Below are 24,712 nucleotides of genomic sequence, written 5' to 3'. Positions count from 1 at the left end.
GATGTTGGTCGAGTGCAGGGCCTATTTATTATTTAGTCTCATTCACCCCACCCCCACGCGTATCCAATGCTGGGGGTATTGGGGTCGTGGATTTTTCCAAGGGTTTTTGCCTTTATGAAGTTGTTTTTCTCTTGTGGCCCCTCTCTCACTCTGTAATCTGTTTAATGGGAGATAAGGGAGAACAAATACAAAGCTGAATCCTTTGTTAGGCTTTGAGATAAGGAGCAGCTATTTACACAGAGCTTCATACTTGTGTCCTCTGATTTGTTTTTACTTATTTCTTCTCTGCAAATAGTGACCCTACAGAACCAGGATGCAGATCTGTCAACCAGCCCATGTGATGAGGGAGATAATGATCCGCTCCAGGCATTTCTAGACCTTATTTCATGTTTTCATTTAGTGTGAAGAGGAATTCTGTCTGGATCATGACATGGGATTGATTGACAGCTCTGAGGATGCAAGCTATAATGCCAAGTTTTTGCCACTCAGGGGCCTGACTGGAGTAAAAACAACCGAAAAAAAGAAAATATCAAAGCAGCCAACGCATAAATGTGCAACATTGGCGGCCAGCCCCCCACCCCCACACAAGTATAAAAAAAGTTAGTGACCAGGGTACCCCCATAAAAGTAAAAAAAAAAACAGTTGTTGTCAGGGGTTCCCCCATAAAAGTAAAAAAAAAAACATAGGTGGTCAGGGGTCCCGTCATAAAAGTTAAAAAAAAAAATTGGTGGAAAGGCCCATCCAAGTTAAAAAATTGTTGGCCAGGGTACCCCCATAAAAGTAAAAAAAAAGATAGTTGTGGTCAGGGGTCCCCCCGTAAAAGTAAAAAAAAATGAGTGGAAAGGCCCCTCCAAGTTAAACAAAACATTGGGGGCCAGGGTAATCCCATAAAAGTAAAAAAAACATAGTTGTGGTCAGGGGTCCCCCCATAAAAGTAAAAAAAAATGGTGGTCAGGGGTCCCCCATAAAAAATTTTAAAAAAATATGGCCAGGGGTTTAAAAAAAAGACCATTGGTGTTCAGGGGAAACTTAACTTGGATTTGGCAGGCAGTCGTCTTTCTCCTTGGTGACAGCAGCTTCTTTGTTCTGGTGGTCAGGGGTCCCCTCATAAAAGTGAAAAAAACATTGTGTGTCAGGGGTCCCCCGATAAGAATTGAAAACAAAAATTGGTGGAAAGGCCCCTCCAAGTTAAACAAAACATTAGTGGCCAGGGTACCCCCATAGACGTAAAGAAAACATAGTTGTGGTCAGGGATCTCCTCATAAAAGTGAAAAAAAAAAAACAATTTGATGGTCAGTGGTCCCCCCATAAGAATTTAAAAAAAAATTGGTGGCAAGGCCCCTCCAAGTTAAACAAAACATTGGTGGTCAGGGTACCCCATAAAAGTAAAAAAAAACATTGTTGGTCAGGGGTCCCCCATAAAAGTAAAAAAAAAAAAAAACATTGGTGGTCAGGGGTCCCCCCATAAAAGTACAGAAAAAAGCATTGGTGGTCAGGGGTCCTCCCATAAGAATTTAAAAAAAATTTGGTGGAAAGGCCCCTCCAAGTTAAACAAAACATTGGTGGCCAGGGTACCCCAATAAAAGTTTAAAAAAAAACAGTTGTGGTCAAGGGTCTCTCCATAAAAGTAAAATATGGTGGTCAGGGGTCTCCCATAAAAATAAAAAAAAAATGATGGCCAGGGATTTAAAAAAAAAAAAGACCATTGGTATTCAGGGGAAACAACTTGGATTTGGCAGGCAGTCTTTTTTCTCCTTGGTGACAGCAGCTTCTTTGTTCTCCTCTTCTGCTTTGGTTACTTCTTTTTCGTCTCACTTCAGCAGCTTTGGCTCCTTTTGGCAATTTAACTTCGGTGCCTCACATTGGCAGCTTTGCTTTGGGCCTTTTTGACTGCCCTTTAGACAGTGTGCTTTGGCTAACTTGGGTGGTGCACTTCAGCAAACTTCAGCAGCCTGCTTCAACTCCCTATGGTAGCCCTTTAAACATTAAATGGAGAGGTCCCTTGGGCATTTGTCCAGACAGTCTTATTGTCAGTCCAGGCCTGCTTTGCATTACAGAATACTAGCCCGGCACCAAACAGGAAAATGCAGCCAAGTAACATTGCCTCTAAGTACTACTTGGCCGAACTCTGATCTTTGTGTGCTATTAAAAACATTGTTATCAGGGACGGTAAAACCACGAGACAAGGTAAAAATCTTGCCTCAGTCAGCAGGGCCCCATATGCTTTCTGAATTTGTGCTCTTCAAGTGCAGAGAGCGTGTTTACCCTAGTGATGTGGCTCTCCCTTGACCTGCACCCAAGCTCTGAAAGGTAAGCATGGAGCAGCATTGGAAAGGCCACCTCATGGCAGAAAGAATTGGCCCTAATTGTTAGGGAACATAATTGTAACAATAGGTTGGTAAAATACCGGCCAGGTGTTGGCAAACCTAATGGGGAGAAAGAAGGGGTAATATTTAAAGGGATACTGTCATGGGACAGTACAAAACACATCAGTTAATAGTGCTACTCCAGCAGACTTCTGCACTGAAATCCAATTCTCAAAAGAGCAAACAGATTTTTTTATATTCATTTTTAAAATCTGACATGGGGCTAGACATATTGTCAGTTTCCCAGCTGCCCCCAGTCGTGTGACGTGTGCCTGCACTTTAGGATGGAATTACTTTCTGGCAGGCTGTAATCTCTCCAACTAAATGTAACTGAATCAGTCTCAGTGGGACTTGGCTTTTACTATTGAGTGCTGTTCTTAGATCTACCAGGGAGCTGTTATCTGGTTACCTTCCCATTGTTGTTTTGTTAGGCTGCTGGGGGGGGAAGGGAGGGGGGATGATACTTGCAGTACAGCAGTAAAGAGTGACTGAAGCACATGACTGGTTTGCAATTTCAGGAGTTGCTAGGGTCCAGTTTACGTTAGCACATGACTGGGGCAGCTGGGAAACTGACAATATGTCTAGCCCCATGTCAGATTTCAAAATTGAATATAAAGAAATCTGTTTGCTCTTTTGAAAAATGAATTTCAGTGCCGAATTCTGCTGAAGGTAAGGCCTCATCTGGAGTATGCAGTGCAGTTTTGGATTCCAGTCCTAAAGAGGGATATAAATGAGCTGGAGAGAGTGCAGAGACTACGTGCAACTAAATTGGTTAGAGGGATGGAAGACTTAAATTATGAGGGTAGACTGTCAAGGTTGGGGTTGTTTTCTCTGGAAAAAAGGCGCTTGTGAGGGGACATGATTACACTTTACAAGTACATTAGAGGACATCATAGACAAATAGCAGGGGACCTTTTTACCCATAAAGTGGATCACCGTACCAGAGGCCACCTCTTTAGACTAGAAGAAAAGAACTTTCATTTGAAGTAACGTAGGGGGTTCTTCACAGTCAGGTCAGTGAGGTTGTGGAATGCACTGTCGGGTGATGTTGTGATGGCTGATTCAGTTAATGCCTTTAAGAATGGCTTGGATGATTTTTTGGACAGACATAATATCAAAGGCTATTGTGATACTAAACTCTATAGTTAGTATAGGTATGGGTATATAGAATTTAATTAAAAGTAGGGAGGGGTGTATGTATGGATGCTGGGTTTTCATTTGGAGGGGTTGAACTTGATGGACTTTGTCTTTTTTCAACCCAATTTAACTATGTAACTATGAAGGAGCACTATTAACTGATGCGTTTTGAAAAAAAACATGTTTTCCCATGACAGTATCCAGTTATGGTGGATGCAGGTTTAAAGGGATACTGTCATGGGGAAAAAAAAAAAAATCAGTTAATAGTGCTGCTCCAGCAGAATTCTGCACTGAAATCCATTTCTCAAAAGAGCAAACAGATTTTTTTATATTCAATTTTGAAATCTGACATGGGGCTAGACATATTGTCAATTTCCCAGCTGCCCCCGGTCATGTGACTTGTGCTCTGATAAACTTCAATCACTCTTTACTGCTGTACTGCAAGTTAGAGTGATATCATCCCCCTTAGTATGTAACTGAATGGCTAATTCTAAGTATTTTTTTCAATTGGTCTTATTTTTTCCTTTTTTAATAGTTTTTCAATTATTTGCCTTCATCTTCTGACTCTTTCCAACATTAAAATGAGGGTCACTGACCCCATTTAAAAGAAATGCTCTGTAAGGCTACAAATGTACAAGTAAAGTTATTGTTACTTCTTATCACTTATATTTCTATACAGGCCCTCTCCTATGCCCATTCCAGTGTCTTATTAAAATCAATACATGGTTGCTAGGGTAATTTGGATCCTAGCAACCAGATTGCTGAAATTGCTGCAGAATAAGGAGTGAAATAACTCAAAACCCACAAATAATAAAAAATTAAAACCCACCACAAATTGTCTCAGAATATCATTCCCTACATCCTACAAAATGAATTTATAGGTGAACAGCCCCTTTAATTTTCCCTGCATATATTAACCCATATATACACGGCAGATTTATTAAGGGTTGAATAGTAAATTCGAATTGTGAATTATCCAAACTCGATTCGAATTTCGTGATTTATCAAACCTATACCTATGCCGAATTTGACTATTCGCCACTTAAAACCTACCGAGTTCATGTATAAGTCAATGGGAGAGGTCCAGTGACCCATTTGAAGATGTTAATGACATTCTAGTTTTTTTCAGAGAAAAAACTCGATTCTTGCTGATCCAAATTTGATTAGAATTCGATTAAAGTTGTTGGGTCGGTAATATTCGTTCAAGTTTTAGATATTTGATATTTTTCTTAACCTCCCAATCGAATTTTCAGTATATTTGAATTTATTAGAGTTAAAAAAAAAAACTTACATGATTTCGAAATTCGACCTTTGATAGACAGGCCTCTTGTAGCCAGTATATCAATACCTCACAGTTAAAGGGATTATATACCCATGGAGCAGGAGGTACAATATTCAGCAGATATAATACCATTATAGTGTGTCTATCTGTCTGTTCCCCAATCTGTCCCTGAAATAAAGCTGGCCATAGATTTTTAAAAGATCCGATCGTCATTGTGAGACCACGATTATCTCGAAACGATCGTACGATCGTACGAATTGTCCATCAACTTAAAAGGCCATTTCAGGCGACATTGTCAGGAAAACAAAGGGGAGCTGCCTGCTTCTCCCTGCAAACACAGATAGATTGCACTGGGACCAATAAAGATTTTTTAACCTGGCCGATCAATTTTCTGACAGATGTCGGCCAAAAAATCGTAAGGTGTACGATCGTTCAAAACCCACTAACCGCGCGATAATTTCGAAGGATTGGTCGGACTTCACTAAAATCGGTCGTTCGGCAAGAAAAATCTTTGCGTCTATGGGGAGCTTAAGAGGAAATATTTGAGCAATCATCTCTTATATTATCTCAGCTGGTGCTCGGTTATTTTTATTTATTTTTTTCTATTTCCCGCAATGCCTCGCATACAGCTTTTTCATGCATTTTTTAAATCACAGAATATAGGTGGCCATAGACGTTACAATTACGATCTTTCCTGGAAAAGATCTTTCCGAGAAAGTTTGTTTGTTTCAATACACACGTGTAGAGCTGGATCGTCAGATATAAAAATAGAAACAAAAGAATTCTACCTGTATCTGACAATTCAGAACTAACAATGGCCGATGTTCGGGTGCCTTCAAAAGCGCCAGATCCAAATTTTCTGGCCGGCCCCATTGACGAGCCAAGTCTTCTGTCTTGTCTCCAATCATACATGCACTGAAAATCATATGAAAATTTGTTTCATTTGATATTATCTGTGTGTCTATGGTCACCTTTAAGCTGACCATAGACGCAAAGATTCGTGCCATCGGACTTTCCCATCTCCCGACCTGCCACTAACCATTCCGATCAAATAAAGTACAAAAGAACAGATCAGCCGATGTTCTGCCCCTGACAGCAATCGTACGAAAGTTATGTTTGACCAAAGCTAGTGACAGTCTCCCTCTGAAAATCGTACGATCGGCAATACACGCAGAAATATTACCCACAGCCAAAAGAAATCTTTTAACCTGTCCGATCGACCAAACGACTGATCTCCGCAGCACAAAAAATGTTGGGACTCTTCACACGCGGTCCGAAAATTGTACGAATCCTTGATTCGTACGATCTTATCTTTGTGTCTATGGCCAGCTTTAGAGTCTTGGCTGGAGGCGAGCTGACTGCTGCTATATTATTTATGTAGTTAGAATCAGCAGTGCAGAGAATAACTGCTATCAATAACATTTCACATTTACTCTACTTCTGAACCCTATTTGCTCTCGGTTTTGTAAGGCCAAAAAGGTACCAAAAAAACGAAACAGAAGTTCTTCCCATTTTTACCAGTAATTTGCTCTTAGTTTCTAGTAAACTACTTGCTGCTCATATTGTCTCTTTTTCTTTTCCTTCTTAGTTTGGTGAGGTCATGAACCAGTTGTGCACCATGCCCCCTGCTAAAAGAAATGTGGAGCCCCCCTCAGTGTCAAGGTTACTTTTGAGACCTCTGACTACCACCCACTTTGTCTTACCATCCCTGCTGGGCACACCTGGAGTTTGCAGGTAAAAAAAGGAGGGTGCAGGCAGGAGGGTGAATGCATCTGGGGTCAGGGCTTGTGGCAGGGTCTTCACCGAGCCCCCTTTCCCTCAAACCATTCTTCAGTCACAGGATCTGCTGTATTATTTGTACCATATAAAAGGGGCAATATATAGAAGCAGTTGCTAACTTTTCTTTTCCATAAAAAAATTGGCACAGATAAAGGCAGAGTGATGCACCAAGGGTAAAAGAAAGACACAAATGCTACTAGCAGCTGGCTACAAAATACAATCATTGTTCTGGTTTTCTATGGTGCACATCACTATAAAAGAGTGAACGTCTATATCCTGCCAGGTGGAAGTAGGTATTGCATAAGCCTACGGGCAACGGATGAATTTTAATCTCAAGCCACTAGCACCACCTGCTGTTTGTATGGGAAACCATAAATGCAGCCCAAAAATAAAATATGTACTTCCCCAAAGAAAGCCATATGAGTGCTCAGGTAACACGTGGATCTTTGTACCATGTATCTGATTGGACAGGACACTGGTCCTGTATTATTTTGTATTACTTTTTAGTTTTTATTTATTTAGCTGCTTATTCAGCAGCTCTCCAGTTTACAATTTCAGCAATCTTGTTGATAGGGTCCAAATTACCCTAGCAACCATGCACTGATTTGAATCTGAGACCAGTGTCTGAACCCTATTTGCTCTCAGATTTGTAAGGCCAAAAAGGTACCAAAAAAACTTTTCTTTTGCTAACTTTTCTTTTCCATAAAAAATCGGCACAGATAAAGGCAGAGTAATGCACCAAGGGTAAAAGAAAGACACAAATACTACTAGCAGCTGGCTACAAAATACAATCATTGTTCTGGTTTTCTATGGTGCACATCACTATAAAAGAGTGAACGCCTATAACCTGCCAGGTGGAAGTAGATGTAATGATGTATTAATAAAACAGTAGCTTGTACTTGATCCCAACTAAGATATAATTAATCCTTATTGGAAGCAAAACCAGGATATTGGGTTTATTTCATGTTTACATGATTTTCTTGTAAGGCATGAAGATTTAAATTACGGAAAGATCCATTATCTGAGCATTCTGCATAACAGGTCCCATACCTGTATTTATGTTTCACTATAAATATATTTTATAAGATTTTGTCTGCAAATTTTATTATAGATGATATGAAGAACAACATGTGTTGGTTCATCAGAATGTGCTCAAGTTGTTTCCAGCAAAATGTATAATATGTATAAAAATCTCGAAACATCTGAGTATGTTTTTTTACCCTGAAAAATAGATTTTTTTTTTGGCTCAAGGTGAAGTTTCGAATTTTTTTGAAGTACTGTCTCTTTAAAACTTAGACTTCGACCATTCGCCACCTAAAAGCTGCCAAAGTGCTGTTTTAGCCTATGGGGGACCTCCTAGAAACTGTATGGAGGCAATTGGGGGAGTTTGGGAGATCGAAGGTCGAAGTTAAAAAAACTTCGAATAGAAGTACGATTGAAGCACGATCGTACGATTCGACCCCATTCGACCCCAAAAAACTTCGACCTCCTTTCGGTTGGTCTTTTTGATTTCGAAGTTGAAGTTTTTTTAACTTCGACCTTTGATAATTATGCCCGTAAATTTCTGCCCCTTTATTTCCTCCGGCATGAGCACCAAAAGTCCAATGTTTCATCCCAACCAGGATCATTGTTGGTTAAACATAGGCATTGTATAGTCGCAAGGCATTTTTAACCAATCATCTAAGGACCCACCTCCACATATCTTATAAGGGGCCCAGATGACAAAATAGAATTTCATCTATTGATACAACACTTTTTAATCAGTTTAAAACCAAACATCAGCATGAAACATGACTAGTGTTATACAGTATATGATACTAGGGATTGTAAATCATACCCAAAATGCAGTTGGAAATACATTGATTGCTTTGCATTATGCTATTCACATGTGTGGGTGAATGTTAATTACATGGGTGGGAGCAAATACACGGGAGGAGTGCATATTAATCATGAGCATTGGCACGTTCTGCACAAACTTTGTAGGGCTAAGCAAAGAGGCAGCGGCTTGGCCCATCAAACGACCATATTGCCCCACCCATCTGTTTCTATTGTTGTGAGATACTGGAATCACTGAATACACAATATTTTACAGAAAACAAACTGTGTCTCAATAAGACACATATAGCATTTGAATTGGCACTATGTCCCATTGGAAACTATCTGCAATGAAACACTAATATCTTTTCCCTAACTGCAATACAAAGTGCAACCTATATACCCATGTGGCCTAAGGGTAAAGTTCTAGGACTGTCAGAAGTAACTTCTGTATCATAGATGTGTCTCCCAGGATTCCAGTAGAAGTAGTTTAGCAGCTGGCTACATCAGCATCTGGTGCCCACACCGGAGAGCGGGCATTGGACATCACTGCTGACATCTTGGGAAGGTTCATGGCAATTGGCTGTATCATCCAATTTCACAATTTACACAAACTCCAGAGAACTTTCAGAAACTTTTACTTAGGATTGTACCCACTGTATTTCTTTACACGTCCATTCACATAAGTTAATTGGCATTAAAGCGGGTGTTCACCTTTGAGTTAAAGAAATACTGACACCAGAAAAGAAACTTTTTTAATATCTATCATAACATTATCTTTGAATGCTATTTATAATTTTGCCATAAAAGTATCTGCCTGATGCTTTTACATTACTTTTTTTCCCTATGAGGGGCTGCCATATTTGTCTAGCGAGAGTCTGACAAGTTGAGAATTGTCAGGTGGGCAAAACAGGTTTAGGAACTTCAAGTAACTATTACTTACAAAAGCAAAATGCTAGGGTACTAATTAGCCTAGCAACATGCGTTGATTTGAATGGGAGGCTGGAATATGAAATAGTAGGGTAATTAAAAGTAGCAAAAACATTAAGGGGGTTATTTATCAACGGTCAAATTTTAGAGTTTTATATACTTCCAATGAACTCACAACTCGAATGGTTTCTAATTTAAAAGAAAACAAAAAATAAAGAAAACTCAAATGGGAAAAACTCGAATCAGCGGGTTCGGGGTTAAGAATCTGAAAACTCGAATTGATTGAGTTTTCAGCAGGAAAAACTGGAATCGCTCGAATTGATTGAGCTTTCAGTCACAACCCTCATAAAAACTAGAACATCATAAAGACTATTAACATCTTCAAATGGTTCAAGGGACCTCTGCCATTGACTCCTGCATGTGCTTGACTGGTTTTAGATGGTGTATTTTTGCATTCAAGCAATTTCCAGGGTCTTGGTATAATAAATCTCGAAAAAAAAATTTTTTTTAATCCAAAAATGTGAATTGTGACAAAAAAAAATAAACTCGAATTGTAATGGAATACACAACTCGAACTTTTATAGATCTGCCCCTAAATGTGTAGCCTTACAGAGAATTTCTTTTTAGGTGGGGTCAGTGTCCCCATTTGAAAGCTGGAGAGAGTCAGAAGAAGAAGGCAAATAATTGAAAAAACTATTAAAAAAAATGAAGAAAAGTTGCTTAGAATCTGTCTTTTTATAACAAACTAATGGTTGGGGCAGACGAGCAGATTCGGCGACTAATCGCCTCTTCTACGTGGCGACAATCTCCCCGAACTGCCTTCCATCTGCCTTCCGTATACTTGAATAAAGAATGGCCTGTGCTAAAACACTCGCGCCGATTCGATTTCCGAAGTCACCCGAAGTTTCCTCGTGAGGCGACTTCGGAAATCAAAGCACCGCGAGTGCATTAGTGCAGGCGATTCTTCATTCAAGCATACGGAAGGCAAACAGAAGGCAGTTCGGGGAGATTGTCGCCACGCAGAAGAGGCGATTAGTCGCCAGGCGACTAAATCTCCCAAACCTACTCGTCTGCCCCAACCGTTAAAGGAAAACTATACCCCCCAAACAATGTAGGTCTCTATTAAAAGATACTGAGTAAAACAGCTCATGTGTAAAACCCTGCTTCATGTAAATGAACCATTATCATAATAATATACCTTTTTAGTAGTATGTGCCATTGGGTAATCCTAAATAGAAAATTGCCATTTTAAAAAATAAGGGCCGCCCCCTGAGATCGTAAGATTCACTGTGCACACATACAAACCACATGTAAGGTCACATGAGCCAATTAACAGACAGAGTTCTGCCTTTTGCTTCCTCACTTCTTCCTGTTACAGTTAGTGTTGTAGTATTTCTGGTCAGGTGATCTCTGAGGCAGCACAGATAGGGTCACGAAATGGTGGTTCAAGGAAATAGATGTAAAAGGGCAATATTTATGTACAGTAAATATATATTCCAGTTTGGTAAGATTCTTTAATATGTCATTCAATTTGATATAAACTATCTGTTGCTTAAGTATTCATTTTGGGGGTATAGTTTTCCTTTAAAGTTAACTTTAAGGCGAACCACCCCTTTAATGAATGTGTTCTAATTATCTAATTGTTCTAAGGCACAGATCATTTTGATTGCCACAAGTTTATTGGTGTAAATAAATTCAATGGAAATGCCAGGAGCTGCTGGAAAATCTCTTTGCATTGTTCAATAAAATAATAAATAAATAATAAAGGGGCAACATGGACAGGAAGCACATGGGCACACACTTGTGCTTTCAGGTGACAATTGCTCCACCCTGGGTGAATGCCAATGACCTTTGACTCAATGATAATACTGTTAAAGGGTTTCTAATTCTAATCATCTCCCTGAAGCCTTTTTGGAGCATTCTGTTTATATGCAAATAACATCACAATGGGAATACAGTGGGTTACAATGGTTTAAGGGCCCTACAGAAACACAATGCAAAATTATCTCCCAAGCTATGTTAGATCAAATGCAAGGAAATCATTATCTGATTGTTTCCTCACTTCATACCCAACTCATCACGAGCACCTTGATGTTCTGTGTCTCTAATCTGCCATAAATCATTAAACAACAAACCCTCTGTTGTTTTACAGTCAATCAAGGAAGAACAGGACAATGGTGCATTTATAGCTCTTCAGTGCATGGATAAATAATTGTTTTAATTTATCTGCTCACCCACCAATATCATTACTCTTTGTACAGCCAGGAAGTGCTCTAACAAAAGTATTGGAATTAACCTTTTTGTGGAAGGGTGAAAATCAAGCTACAGTTTTGGCATAAGGATAAGATGATTTACTCCACTTCAGGGCAGCAAAGCCATTTTAGGCAGAGAACTCTGGGTAAAATTAAAAAACAAAATAACATAATTTCAGGAAAATTTACACTTGTGAAAAAATTGCTGTAAATTAAACTCCCAGACTTAACTCGGGGTGAGGCGGTAGCATTATGTTCTATTGGAGGGAACCTACAGAAAGGAGAGCACGTTGGCTAGCTCTGGACAGAAGTGAGAATGAATATCTTATCCTTCCCATGAAGGAAATTATGAATTATGTTTATAATGCTATTTTATTTACATCCTTAATAAATGGTAACAACCCAATCTTAGTATTGTTTTTCCATTTCTATTTTGTGATATCTGCCAAATATTTCTTACAGAGAACATAACTGATGTTGAGGTCTGTAAGGGCAGAGATACGTGGAGATTCGGGGAGATTTAGACTCTGGAGATTTAGACGCCCAGCGACAAATGGCCTCTTTTTTTCGGGCGATTAATCTCCCCTCGGCTAGAATCCAAATCACAGACTACTTAAGAAAACGAAACTCTCCGATTGCCATCCCGCCGGTGATTTCGATTTGGCCAACTTCATAAAACAAAGCGATCCGAGTGCCATCCTGTCGGCGATTCCGATTCTTGCAGGCGGGAAGGCAGTTTGGGAAGATAAGTCGTCAAAGAAGAGACGATTTGTCGCTGAGCAACTAAAGGTGCCCATACATAGAGAGATCCGCTCGTTTGGCGATGTCGCCAAACGAGCGGATCTCCCTCCGATATGCCCACCTTGAGGTGGGCAATATCGGCTGATCCGATCGTGGGCCTGTGGGCGGTCGGATCGCGGGACCGCATCAACGAATAGATGCGGCCGCGATCCAACAGGATTTTCTGTCCCATCCGATCGAGATCTGGCCAACTTTCGGCCAGATCTCGATCGGTGAAGCCCGTCGTGGGGCCCCATACACGGGCCAATAAGCTGCCGACACGGTCTGTCGGCAGCTTTTATCGGCCGTGTATGGCCACCTTAAGAGGTGGAAAGAAAGACATAAAAGCATTCCAGTTAAGGCCATTCTTTTGTAAATGATTTTCTAAGTAGTACAATGCTGGACAACTCCCCCACCCCCCTCCCCAATTACCATAAAGGCAAGACCCTCTTTCTCTTGTTATATATTGCATTCATATTCGTAGCAGTGGGATGGAACTCTGTATAAGAGCACTCTACTTTCTACCCATTAGTGTTCAAGGCAGAATAGGAACTGGAATTCTCCCCAAATAACTGGTAAGACCTCGTTTTATTTTATTGCATGTTCATTAGGATATGCTGGTGACTTATTGGAATGGGTTGTAAGCTAACCAGCCTGCAGCTTCTAGCATCCCACCCATACTGGGTCCATTAATTAAGGTATGTAGGCTGCCTCTAGGTTACACAGATTGAGAAGCAGATTGTTGCCAATGTTCAGGACTTACCTAAGTGATTTGCCTTGAGGGGACAAGTAAGCTTCTATAAACTGTGGAAATATGGCATAAAAACAAATAGATTTTTTTTATTAATCAAGTGCTGTTATTTAATGTAGCAATATAAAGTTTTAACGGCAACGCATGCATATATATTATAGGTTGTAGTTTCTATGAACTTGGCAGCATATATAAATGTGCATTTAAATTTGTGGGCAAGTATGCTAGGCCATTCTGCTCACTTTCAGGGTAAATTTGTAAGGAAACAATTCCAGGAACAGAGAGTCAAAAACCAGGAATAGTACATTGACATTGGGCACCATTGGTTTCTTTGCTTTAGGTTTTATTTCAGATTTCAGCCATTCTGTCTTGGCGCCTGTATTTCCAAAAATCACAGCCATAGTTTTATAGTTGCAGATATTAATGAAAGACACACGTCCATCGATTGTAATTTAATCAGTGCCTGTTAAAAGAGAAGGAAAGGTAAATATACTGGAAGTGATTCTAGTCACTTACTAGTTACCTGGGCTGGTGCTCCCTTTCTTTGAAAAATTTATCAGCCTGGGATACTGCTTGCTGAGCAAGGTGCCATACTCTACCTCTCCATTACTTGTGCTCAAATACAATATCATGATGTAACCCAAAAGAAAAAAAACTACAGGTATGGGACCTGTTATCCAGAATGCTCGGGACCTGGATAACGGATTTGGATCTACAGAAATTAACTCTGCTATCATCATGTTTAAATAAACCCAATAGGCTGGTTCTGCTTCTAACAAGGATTAATTATATCTTAGTTGGGATCAAGTACAAGGTACTGTTTTATTATTACAGAGAAAAAGGAAATCCTTTTTAAAGATTTGGATTATTTGGATAAAATGGAGTTTATGGTAGACAGGGTTTCCGGCTAACAGATCCTATACCTGTAGAAGTATTAACAAATACAATTTAAAAAAAAAAAGAAAAGTAAAGTATACATGAATGCCAAAAAATGCATTTCTGGTGTTAATGGTCCTTTAATATTGTAGCTAAGCCTGCGTATACATTTACAGTTGGCGACATATAGGCTTGAACTGACAATCTGTGAATGGCTGCAGAGTGGCTGCTGTAAGATGTCATAGAAAGTAACTTTTTATAGGTCCTGTGGGGCTGTTTGGGCCCAATTGTACTGCCAGGGCTTATTAATAATCCCAGTCTGAACCTGATGACATCTGCCTGCCTTTATAGTGTGTTAAAATGCAACATGGCTGTGTGTATGAATTCAAAACACTTGCATTCTCCAAAATTTGCAGGTGAAGCACATATACAGTGTGTACTTCTGGAATATGGCACAAGGTGATTGGGCAAAGGCTCTAGTGGTTTTGATACTCCTGTCTCACCTAATGGACACTCACGAGGCCAGCGTTCACCGTCTTTGTGGTTTACACTTGGTGGAGGCTCTGCTCTTGGTGTGTGAAGGCAGAGGATTTTACTACAGTCCTCAAAAAGGTAAATATCCACTTCATTTCTTGTCATATATCACTGCCAAACCTCTGGTCATGTCTAACCAAGGGCTGGGGTAGAAGAGAGGGATCCCAAGAATATTTCATCTACTATGATATAACCATTTAAATACATCTGCCCTCATCTGAGTGTCCTGTGGATGAACATCACCATCCTGTGTGGCACCAGGAAAGTAACCCAAGAAGGAGAGGCCAAACTGAAATGATGATGTCCCGCACAAGTTTGGAATAACGGTCAGCAGCAAACAAATGGAATTGGAAAAGGAATTGTTCAGTGTAAAAATAAAAACTGGGTAAATAGACTGTTCAAAATAAAAAATGTTTCTAATATAGTTAGTTAGCCAAAAATGTAATGTATAAAGGCTAGAGTGATGGAACAGTTATGTCCCATGTGGCCCACCTTCAAGTCGCTGACTAAAGGTGGCCATACACGGGCCGATAAAAGCTGCCGACAGACCGAGTCGGCAGCTTCTTGGCCTGTGTATAGGGGGCCCCCCGACGGGCTTCCCCGATCGAAATCTGGCCGAAAGTTGGCCAAATCTCTATTGGATGGGACTAAAAATCCCGGCTGCATCTGTTCGTTGATGCGGTCCCGCGATCCGACCGCTCATTACCATTTGTTAGAATCAGATTGTTGGGCCCTAGGGCCCACGATCGGATCAGCCCGATATTGCCCACCTCAAGGTGGGCATATCAGGGAGAGATCCGCTCGTTTGGCGACATCGCCAAACGAGCGGATCTCTCCGTGTATGGCCACATTAAGTCAGAGTTAGAGAGCTGCAAAGCAGGGAGTAGTGTTCTGTTCTGTTATACATCAAATCACTCCAGCCTTTATACATTACATTTTTTGCTAACTAACTATATTAGAAACATTTTTTATTTTGCCCAGACTATCTATTTACACGTGATAATCCTACTGCCATCTTGTAAGTAGGCATTGTAGCCAAAGTTGATGAAGGTTGTTAAACCTAAGTATACATGGCACCGGAAGAAAGTTTGGTTTAAAGGGAAACCCACATAAGAACTTGCTTTGCCTTTCCGAACAACGGGTGCTCCAGAAAGAATCAGAAATACTACACCATATTTCCTGTTTTTGATTTATACACAATATTATTTTTTTATGCAGTTGAGAGACTGAAAAGGAACAGCAGGAGAGAGTCTCTCTAAAGGACTACTTTATTCCTAAGTGTTGTTATATTTTATTGTTATCTATTTACCCAGTTTTTATTTTTACACTGAACAGTTCCTTGAAAGCCAACATTTCATGGGCCAGAGCACACAAGGAATATTGAGCTGGTTATTATTTCCTGGAGACTGCCAAGATAAGCCTACATTTCCCTCAAACTAGTGTCCTGCTCTTTTAAAGGGTATGTGAGTCATTGAGTTGATACAGGGCCTGGGCGTGTGCGCATGCACGTACGACGGAGGGGTGAGTGACGGAGGGACGAAGGAGAGGTGTGGGTGTCAGGAGGGAAGGAAGGGGAAAGACTAAGTTGGGAAGGGATTGGGGGTAGGCAGAAGACATTTTTAGAGGTAGCTGCCTAGCACCCCCCTATGATTGCACCCTAACAGCTGCCTCTTCTGCCTACCCCTAGTTACGGCCCTGAGTTGATATCTGTGAGCTGCAGAGGTGTTAATTCCCCTTGAAGAAAAATGCTGCATTTAGGAAAGTTTCCTTGTCCATGGTGCTGCACAGTTGATTCTTCTACTGCAGTGATTTCACAAGCCAACTGCACGCTGGGGTAGTCCAAATGAGATTCACTCATCCTATTCCATTGCATTGGTACATATGGAGCAGATTTTATTGATGAATCTGGCTTTGATGGCATGAGGCACATCACACATCATTAACACTCAGACAGCAATTATTACCTGCTGGAAGAAAGTGGCAAGGGAAGACTGGATTACCTAGTACAAACTTAGGGCAATGCCAGGCGTAGTGCCTTGTTCCACCTGAAGATTCTCTCTCCCATGGACAAACCTCCTGAAAATAACTTTTAATACAGAGGATGGTGATCACTGCATGTAAAACACATTTATGCAATTCCTAATCCACTTTAGGAAAATGTCTTCTTCCATGTTTTCATGCGAATATATTCAGGGCTGATCCTATCAAATGTGGGGCCCAATTGGGACCATGTTGGCGGGGCCCCTAGACAAAGTGTTTCTGGCTACTGACACACCAAGTATTTAGGAAAATAAGTGCATACAGGCACAAAATAGAAAGGAATGGGGCAGGCAAGGTAAGAGAGTGAGAGGGATGAAATAGGGGCACATAATAGGGGCACACAGGGTAAGAGAGAGAGAGAGGTAGGAAATAGGAGAGTGGAGTGGGCCAATTAGTTTGGGGCAGGCTGGGCCGATTCAGTTTGGGAGCAGGCTTGGTTGGATTGGGGGCAGGCAGGGCCTATCAAGGTTGGAGGAAAGCTGGGCCTATGAGATTTGGGGGCAGGCTAGACCTATGGAGTTGGGGGAGAGGCTGGCTATCAGAGTTGAGGGTGGGCTGGACCTATGGATTTGGGGATGGGCTGGACTCTCAAAGTTGGGGGCAGGTCAGGCAGCATCATGTGCTGAGGGAAATATTATCTGTGCTGCCCTGTGGTGCGGGGCCCTATTGGGTCCAATTGGTCCAATAGGCGTAAGGCCGGCCCTGAATATATTCCACTACCACACGGGCATCTGACCCCATTTATCATGAGTACAGTTCAGAATCTAAAACTCTGGAGGCATCTCTAGCCTTCTACCTGGGCTCTGTTAGATTCCATGCCTCAGGTGTATGTAGTTTAGTTACATCCTTAGCATTTTTGTAAGCATAATCAATATCTTTAGGCACACAAAAGAAAGCTTTGTCCATCACAAACTTGATTATCAAAAGAATATTGACACAGGTATCTTTTTAACCCCACATCCATGAGAATTGGGTTTGAGTCACTACATGAGATGCATTGTTAAACCAGTAGGGGGCACACATTCCCTGTAATTCTCCTCTGCCTTAGACACATTTTTAGTTTTTAGTTTTAGTTAATCATTTTTAGTTATTTATCTTCTAAAAAAAACTTTGCTTATCTCACTAGAAGTGACTGCTTAAATAAAACAGGTAAATAGTCCTGTCTATGTCTAAATCCATAAAATCCATACACTTCAGTACAGATGAGGATTTTGGGAGACAAGAGGAAAAAGGAACAGAAATAGAGTAAGATATATATATATATATATATATATATATATATATATATATAAATGGAGATACAAGTAACATATAACATATAGCTATGAGCAGGACAGCGCAAGTAAAATAAGTACAGGTATAGGATCCATTATCTGGAAACCCATTATCCAGAAATCTACGAATTATGTGAAGGCCATCTCCCATAGACTCCATTTTAATTAAACAATTCAAACGTTGAACTTTCCCTTTTCTCTATAATTGTAAAACAGTAGCTTGTACGTAATCCTATCTATGATAAAATTCATATCATATTGGAGACAAAAACAATTCTATTGGGTTTATCCAATGTTTAAATTATTTTTTTTTTTTAGTAGACTTGAGGTATGGATATCTAAATTACAGAAAGACCTCTTATCCTGAAAGATCCAGGTTCTGGGCATTCTGGATAACAGGTCCCAAATTGTAGTGTTTAGCAAGAAAATGCCAAGTAAAAGAAAGGAGATGTAGGAGCCAGCACTGAATAGGAAGTGGCAAGGGAGGGTGCAAGAAGGAAAGAAAGAACAGTAGTCAAATAAATGGACTAATATTAGGAGATGAGCGGAGTCATTTGCAGAGACACAGCTGTACAAGCAGCCATACGGAACTGGCCATATAGATGAACAAAAATTATAAATCTTTTTCATAATCTGATGAGCAGATCTGAATCTGGATCTGCTGATGCTTCATCTCCATGATGAGGCATCAATGACATTTTTAAACACTCTGGAATCCAATAGAAACTGCAGAACACTCTGTTGAAACTGCCCCTTGAGTGCCATATTTAACATATTTTATTGTAACAGTTACTTTCACAATGGCTGCTGATTCGGTTCTCTTTTCAAGAAGTGTTTGTCTATAGTTTTGTGCAAGCAGCTCTTTTTGTAAATATCTTTGTGGGCCCCCAGTCTGACAATCATAAATCTTTTCTTATCTTATTTGTGACGCGTTCTTTTCTCCTATTTAACCCACAGGTTTATATGTGCACACAAGCCGCCTGAGGACCTTTCTAGAACGCGCCTCACAGATGAACAACAAGAAGCTGGGCATAGTGGAAAAGTGCTGTTACCGTACCTGCACTTATTATGACCTGGAGCATTACTGTAATCGATAACACTGGTACAGAAAGAAGTGACAAGGCAACCAGCCTCCATTGTGCTGAAAGGCAAACTGCACTGGAGAATAAACCAGTAACACAAGCCACTGACAGCTCTGAGTGATCACTTTGTTTTCACACCTGAGCTTTAGGCTTTGTGTTTGCCCACTTGTTGACAAAGGCGTCCAGCAATTGTGCCCAAGGTGTTTTTATGGAATGTAAGATGTTTCTGTTATCTTCAAGGCTAAAAAACAACACAGAAAAGAAAGCTGGAGAGACTCTAAGGTTGATGGCAGACACCTTGCTGTGCTACCTGTTGTTTACAGGACTGGATTGGCCTACTAAAGGGGCAATTTCAACCCAAAAATGCATCTCTTCTTTATGAGAGCTGGCTGACAGTTGCCACCAACGGAAGGGAACATGGACAATATTACACATTCATCAGCCAGTAGAAAATTACTGGCATGTTATTAGCCTATTAGTTAATGTTATTAATACTGTACTGTACTGTAACATAATTTTCTGTTACATTTGTGAATATTAAATGATTTAAAGCAGACTTTAGGTGGACTTTTGTCATTTTTCTGTGTTTTGAGATGGAAAGTTTGTTTCTGTGTTGTTACTACAAATCTTTGTAGTGCCGTACTATCAGTAGGCACCCCCACCATGGTGTAACTACAGCTAACCGGGCCCGATGCAAAAAAATCTTCAGGGGGCCCGGCTTAGCTGCATGCGCTTGCTTGCTTACTTCTTTTTCAGCAGTCATAACACATCAAGCTCTCCTGTTCCGTCCCATCAGCTCCGCCCCTTCAGTTCAGCAGACCCCTTGGTCCGGGCCCCCTGTCCCCCGGGCCCCACTGTCCCGCGACCACGGTGTCTGCTGTATTATAGTTACTCCACTGCACCCCCAGAGTTGCCCTCGGAGATCCTGGAACCCCATATGCTCACCTGGCCACACTCCAATCCTTGATAAGGATTTCTCATATTTATATGTTTGAGTAGCTTTATAGCAGTTGGCCATTCTGCCTGAACTTCTTAGGAAGAGGGACTATTCGCAATATGTTGGCGCTCTAAAAATACATGTTAATAAATAATAATTCTGAAGAAGGCACTTTAGGGGCACTCTCCTGTGGTTCCATCAGGTTACTTTTTGTTTATTCAAACTAAACAATTCATCTGCTGATGCTCCTTATGGTGAGTGGAAAGAGCATTAGCAGAATGAGAGAAAGAGCAACTTAGGTCACACAAGGTTTGCCAAACCATTTGTTCAAAGTGGTGCCGTATATTAAAGGTGCAGGTTCTGCTGCTTTGTTGTCTATGCAGCCTGGGCTGTATATCAGTTTGATGCACCCTTATGATAAGCTGGCTGCTCTCCCCCTCTGGTCTCTAAACACGGCAACACTCACAACCAGCCCCTCAAAAGGGCTGCTAGTACAGGGATGAGATCCATTATCCCATAAACCTTATTTTAATAAAATAATTCAAATTTTTAAAGATGATTCCCTTTTTCTCTGTAATAATAAAACAGTACCTTGCACTTGATCCCATTCCCTTCCAACTGTGCAGTGCTCCATGCTTGGGCATCCAGTTGATGGGTTTGGCTAAATTCATTGCTAATGAAATCCAAGATGGCAGCCTTGATCATTAGGAACAGTGGATGTGACTTTGCACCTTATAAAAGTAATTTAAAAATTTTTTCACATAGTAGTTTGGTAGGGGTGGGATGCCATAAGAATATCTAAGACTGTTCATTAGTTCTGATTTCTCCTTTAATTGGATAGAAAATTACCTAAAAATAGGTCTGAGACAATACAAATGAATTACACATTTATTTGCTTATACAATTAGAAATAAAATAAATAAAATAGAGTTTCTTACTGAGGAATAAACGTTCAAGCAAGATCTGTTCTCCGGAAACCTGTCATCTAGAAAGTTGAGAATTACGGGAAGACCGTCTCCAATCGAGTTTTATCCAAATAATCCAGTTTTTTTCTAAATGATTTCCTTTTTCTCTGTAATAATAAAACAGTAACTTATACTTGATCCCAACTAAGATATACTTAATCCTTATTGGAACTTATTGGAAGCAAATCCAGCCTATTGGGATTATTTAATGTTTAAATGATTTTCTAGTAGACTTAAGGTATGAAGATCCAGAAAAACCCAGGTCCTGAGCATTCTGGATAACAGATCCCATCCCCAACTTGTACTCTTACTGATTTTCATTCCTTTTCGACTATTATCAGTTAATACATTTGCTACATTCCCTAAGATATTTTACCTAGGGATTCGTTGAAATGCTTTTTGCAGACTGCAATGGGTTATGATTATTGCTAATTATTAGTATAAAGTGTGGATTGTATGTGCCTGGTTTTAAAACCTTGGTAAAATCTTAATCTATACTCTACATAGCAGGGAAGATCTTGGCCTTTGCCTGGACAAACCCAAGTTTAGATTCCCAGAAGTCAAAATGCCCCCTATTGAGCCAAGACAGAGGGTGGATTTTGTTTTATATCAGGTTGAAAGTGTCGAACAATCTGTTTAAAAAAGCGGGGCATTAATGTTAGCCTTGGAACATCCGTTTGCCCCATGGGTGTGCATTTCATTTCTTGGCCACTCCTATAGGAGAGCTCCCGAAACTGCTCAGAAATGCCCTCAGTCTACAGCAGGGATCCCCAACCTTTTGAATCCATGAGCAACATTCAGAAGTAAAAGGTGTCGGGGAGCAACACTAGCATAAACAATGTTCTTGGGGTGCCAAATAAGTGCAGTGATTGGCCATTTGGTAGCCCCTATGTGGATTGTCAACCTACATTGAGGATCTGTTTGGCAGTGTATCTGGTTTTTATGCATCAAAACTTCCTCCAAGCCTGGAATTTAAAAATAAGCTCCTGCTTTCCGGCCACTGGGAGCAACATCCAAAGGGTTGGAGAGCAACAAGTTGCTCACGAGCTACTGATTGGGGATCACTGGTCTACAGATAAGGTGCTCTGATCATTATTGTGGATTGTCTCTGCTAATGTAGGCTGAAGTGAAGCAGTTCCTGAAGGCAAATGTGTTATTCTCAGTCTTTGGATGGTTTGATGGCTCAGCCTTTGACATGGTCACTTTCAGGCATCACTCTAATGTCCAGGATTTAACTGCCATGCGACTGTCTGAAACCTGAGACTGAACTGAGGGTAATAGGTCAGGTGCAGAGAGACGGAGTTGGGTGTTGTCTGTGTAAAGCTGAGATTGTAAACTAAATAATCTAATGAGCCTACTGGTGGTGTGTTGACAAAATGTAGGAACCGTAAACCCCAAGATTTGAGTTAAAACTTTGGGGTGGGGGTAGTTGACCTTTAAATTAACTCTTAGTATGATGAAGACAGAAGGGTTGTTATTTGACATCTTTTTTCTTGATTGTATGTGTGCTGGGGCACTGGACATGAAGCTGGCACAACATTCACTGCCTTGTGTTCTAGGACTGTCATATGAGAAGGTTGCAATGTATTAAGACTTTCGTGTTCTGGAGGCATTTACAAAAAGTTGCTGGCAGCTGTCTAAGATGGCACTGCTTTTAATCTGCTTTTTGTTCTAGCTGCAATATACTAGATGTTGCCACTGTTGTGAATATCAGACACAATAAAGGAATGTAGGGCAGGATCCCCTGTATTAAATATAATGGTTTATTGACATGGCCAACACTGCCTTTCATGCCACGAGGGGCACTTGCTTATGGGCTCTATAAATAAAAAGATATTGTATTCTCTCTGTCGCTCTCTCTCTCTCTCTCTCTCTCTCTCTCTATATATATATATAATTATATATATATATATATATATATATATATATATATATATATATATATATATATATATATATATATATATACCCAACTGTGGTGGTTAGGGGGCTGGCTAATTGTTAACCATTGTCCTTAATATCCTTTATATAATCAAATAGTGCAGAGAGTAGATATTAATACTAATATTATTCGGAACTATGTATTATTGTTACTGTCCAGCTAGATATTGTTATTGCAATGTCTGTCCCCCTGTTTTTTACTATAACTATTCTGCATAAATATACACCCCTGGGTACCAAGTAGCACTACATAAATAAAGATATAAATACATGTATAGAAGTCGACAAGAGTAAATATCAGCTTGACAAGTGAGAGTCTTATTTCAGCCGAAACCTGAAGCCAGATGACATCCATGTCCTTGTGTATAAAAATAAGAAGACTTCTGGTTCCTGCTACGTTCAAACTGTAACCTTATCATGTCACCCTTTTACCTATACATTGTAAGGGACAATCTCTCAGGGCTATACAGTTAGAAGAGATTGGGCCCATTGTCAATGCAAGCTCATTAGCCCCCAAATATTACTGAAACTATGGGCCCAGGACAAATGTTCTAATGTCCTATCCTCCTGGCACTTAATCCAGCCCTGCAGTCGCTGGAGGACCTGCTCCAAAAAAGCAAGGTAATGTTTATCCTGGTTTATTTAACGCTGACCAGCTGCAACCTGTTTGGGCAATTTATTGTCAGAGCTCCTAGCCCTGAGCCATAAAGTCAACAGAAAGGGAAAGGGAGACAGTCTCATTCCAGCACTTCTCTCTTGCCTCCCCCAGCTTGAAATTACACAAACAGGTGCAGCAAATGCAGGTTCCAATGGCTTCTTCCCCAATCAGGAGCTGACAAACAACCGTATCTTTACACAAGACCACACAGGCAGGCTGGGATGTTATTGCCCCTTACTGAGACTGAAATACATGAAGGATCAGTTCACTGTTAGGGGAGGTAGAGGAAGAAAAAAAAACAACTTTGTACATGACATTATGAATGTATAACAACCTAACATAAAATTAGTCATCTAGGGAAATCAATGATTATTTTATGTTTAATGCTAGCATCGAGTTGGCATTTTGGTCCCCAATGTTGTGTTTTCAGCACGTGACCAGCACCATGTTTAGGGCTTATTTTCTACTGTGGGAAAGGTACAAAGGGAGACAAGAAGACATAAACTGACACTGAATTTGCCTCGAATTTGTGCCTGCCCAATTACACATATTCCCTATTGTTTTTATCCACTGTATAGTATAAACACCCATTTGAGTAAAACTAGCTTCCCCAATGCTTTATAAAAAGCTAAACTATGATAATAAATGCTGACCTAGGAAATAGTCCACTTGTCCTTTAGACAGCATCAGGGGACCCTAACAAATCTGTTCTTGGATGGGAGGCCAAGACAAGGCGATAACACAGATTACAACTGTACTAGGCAAAAACAATATTTACCATTGGGAGCGATTATTAGGGCTCATTTACGCCCACAAGTTCAATGAGCAAAGTGCAATTTCAAGTGTGATCATAATGTTTTTTCACCACAATGCAGTGTTTCCCCCAGAATTCTACCATCATTTCAGATGCAAAGGGATGCTGAATCTGATGCAAATACACAGTGCCTGCCACAACTGCATAATTGCATATGTGATTTGTCACAAACTGGGCTCAGATGCGCCATATATTTTTTAGTCTGGTGTAATTTTCAGTGTTCAGTGTGCAAGTGAAATGTGGGTCCTATCATTTTGGTGCAACTGCTCATCTTCACGTCCTCATCTGACTGCGCTCCCTTCATACACCAACATAGTGCAGATGACATTTTTGGTTTGAACAGATCAACAGACCTGAAAATTATTCCCTGAGTTGGATAGTAAAATGGTCTGTCAAATCCAGCCTCCATCCTGCCATACATCCATACATGGTTGGGGAGTAGGGACAAAATCAACTTTGATTCAGTCAAATCTTGGTATGTTTGGCCAGCTTAAATAAA

The 24,712-nt window shown here is 40.4% G+C and overlaps 1 protein-coding gene across 1 annotated transcript; it reads left to right on the top strand.

Moving 5' to 3' along the window:
* Positions 1–14,384: 14,384 nt before the first annotated feature.
* XB5961731.L (provisional ortholog of insulin L homeolog) lies at positions 14,385–19,454 on the top strand. The gene is made up of 2 exons (XM_041569609.1): positions 14,385–14,580; positions 18,774–19,454. The coding sequence occupies exons 1-2, from the start codon at positions 14,418–14,420 to the stop codon at positions 18,911–18,913; spliced, it is 303 nt and encodes a 100-aa protein (XP_041425543.1). The 5' UTR covers positions 14,385–14,417; the 3' UTR covers positions 18,914–19,454.
* The last annotated feature ends 5,258 nt before the right edge of the window (positions 19,455–24,712 follow it).

The sequence above is a fragment of the Xenopus laevis genome, chromosome 7L (genome assembly GCF_017654675.1).
Source record: "Xenopus laevis strain J_2021 chromosome 7L, Xenopus_laevis_v10.1, whole genome shotgun sequence".
Classification (NCBI taxonomy): Eukaryota; Metazoa; Chordata; class Amphibia; order Anura; family Pipidae; genus Xenopus; species Xenopus laevis.
Note: the sequence above shows the minus strand (reverse complement) of the source record. Positions and strands in the feature narration are given on the sequence as shown.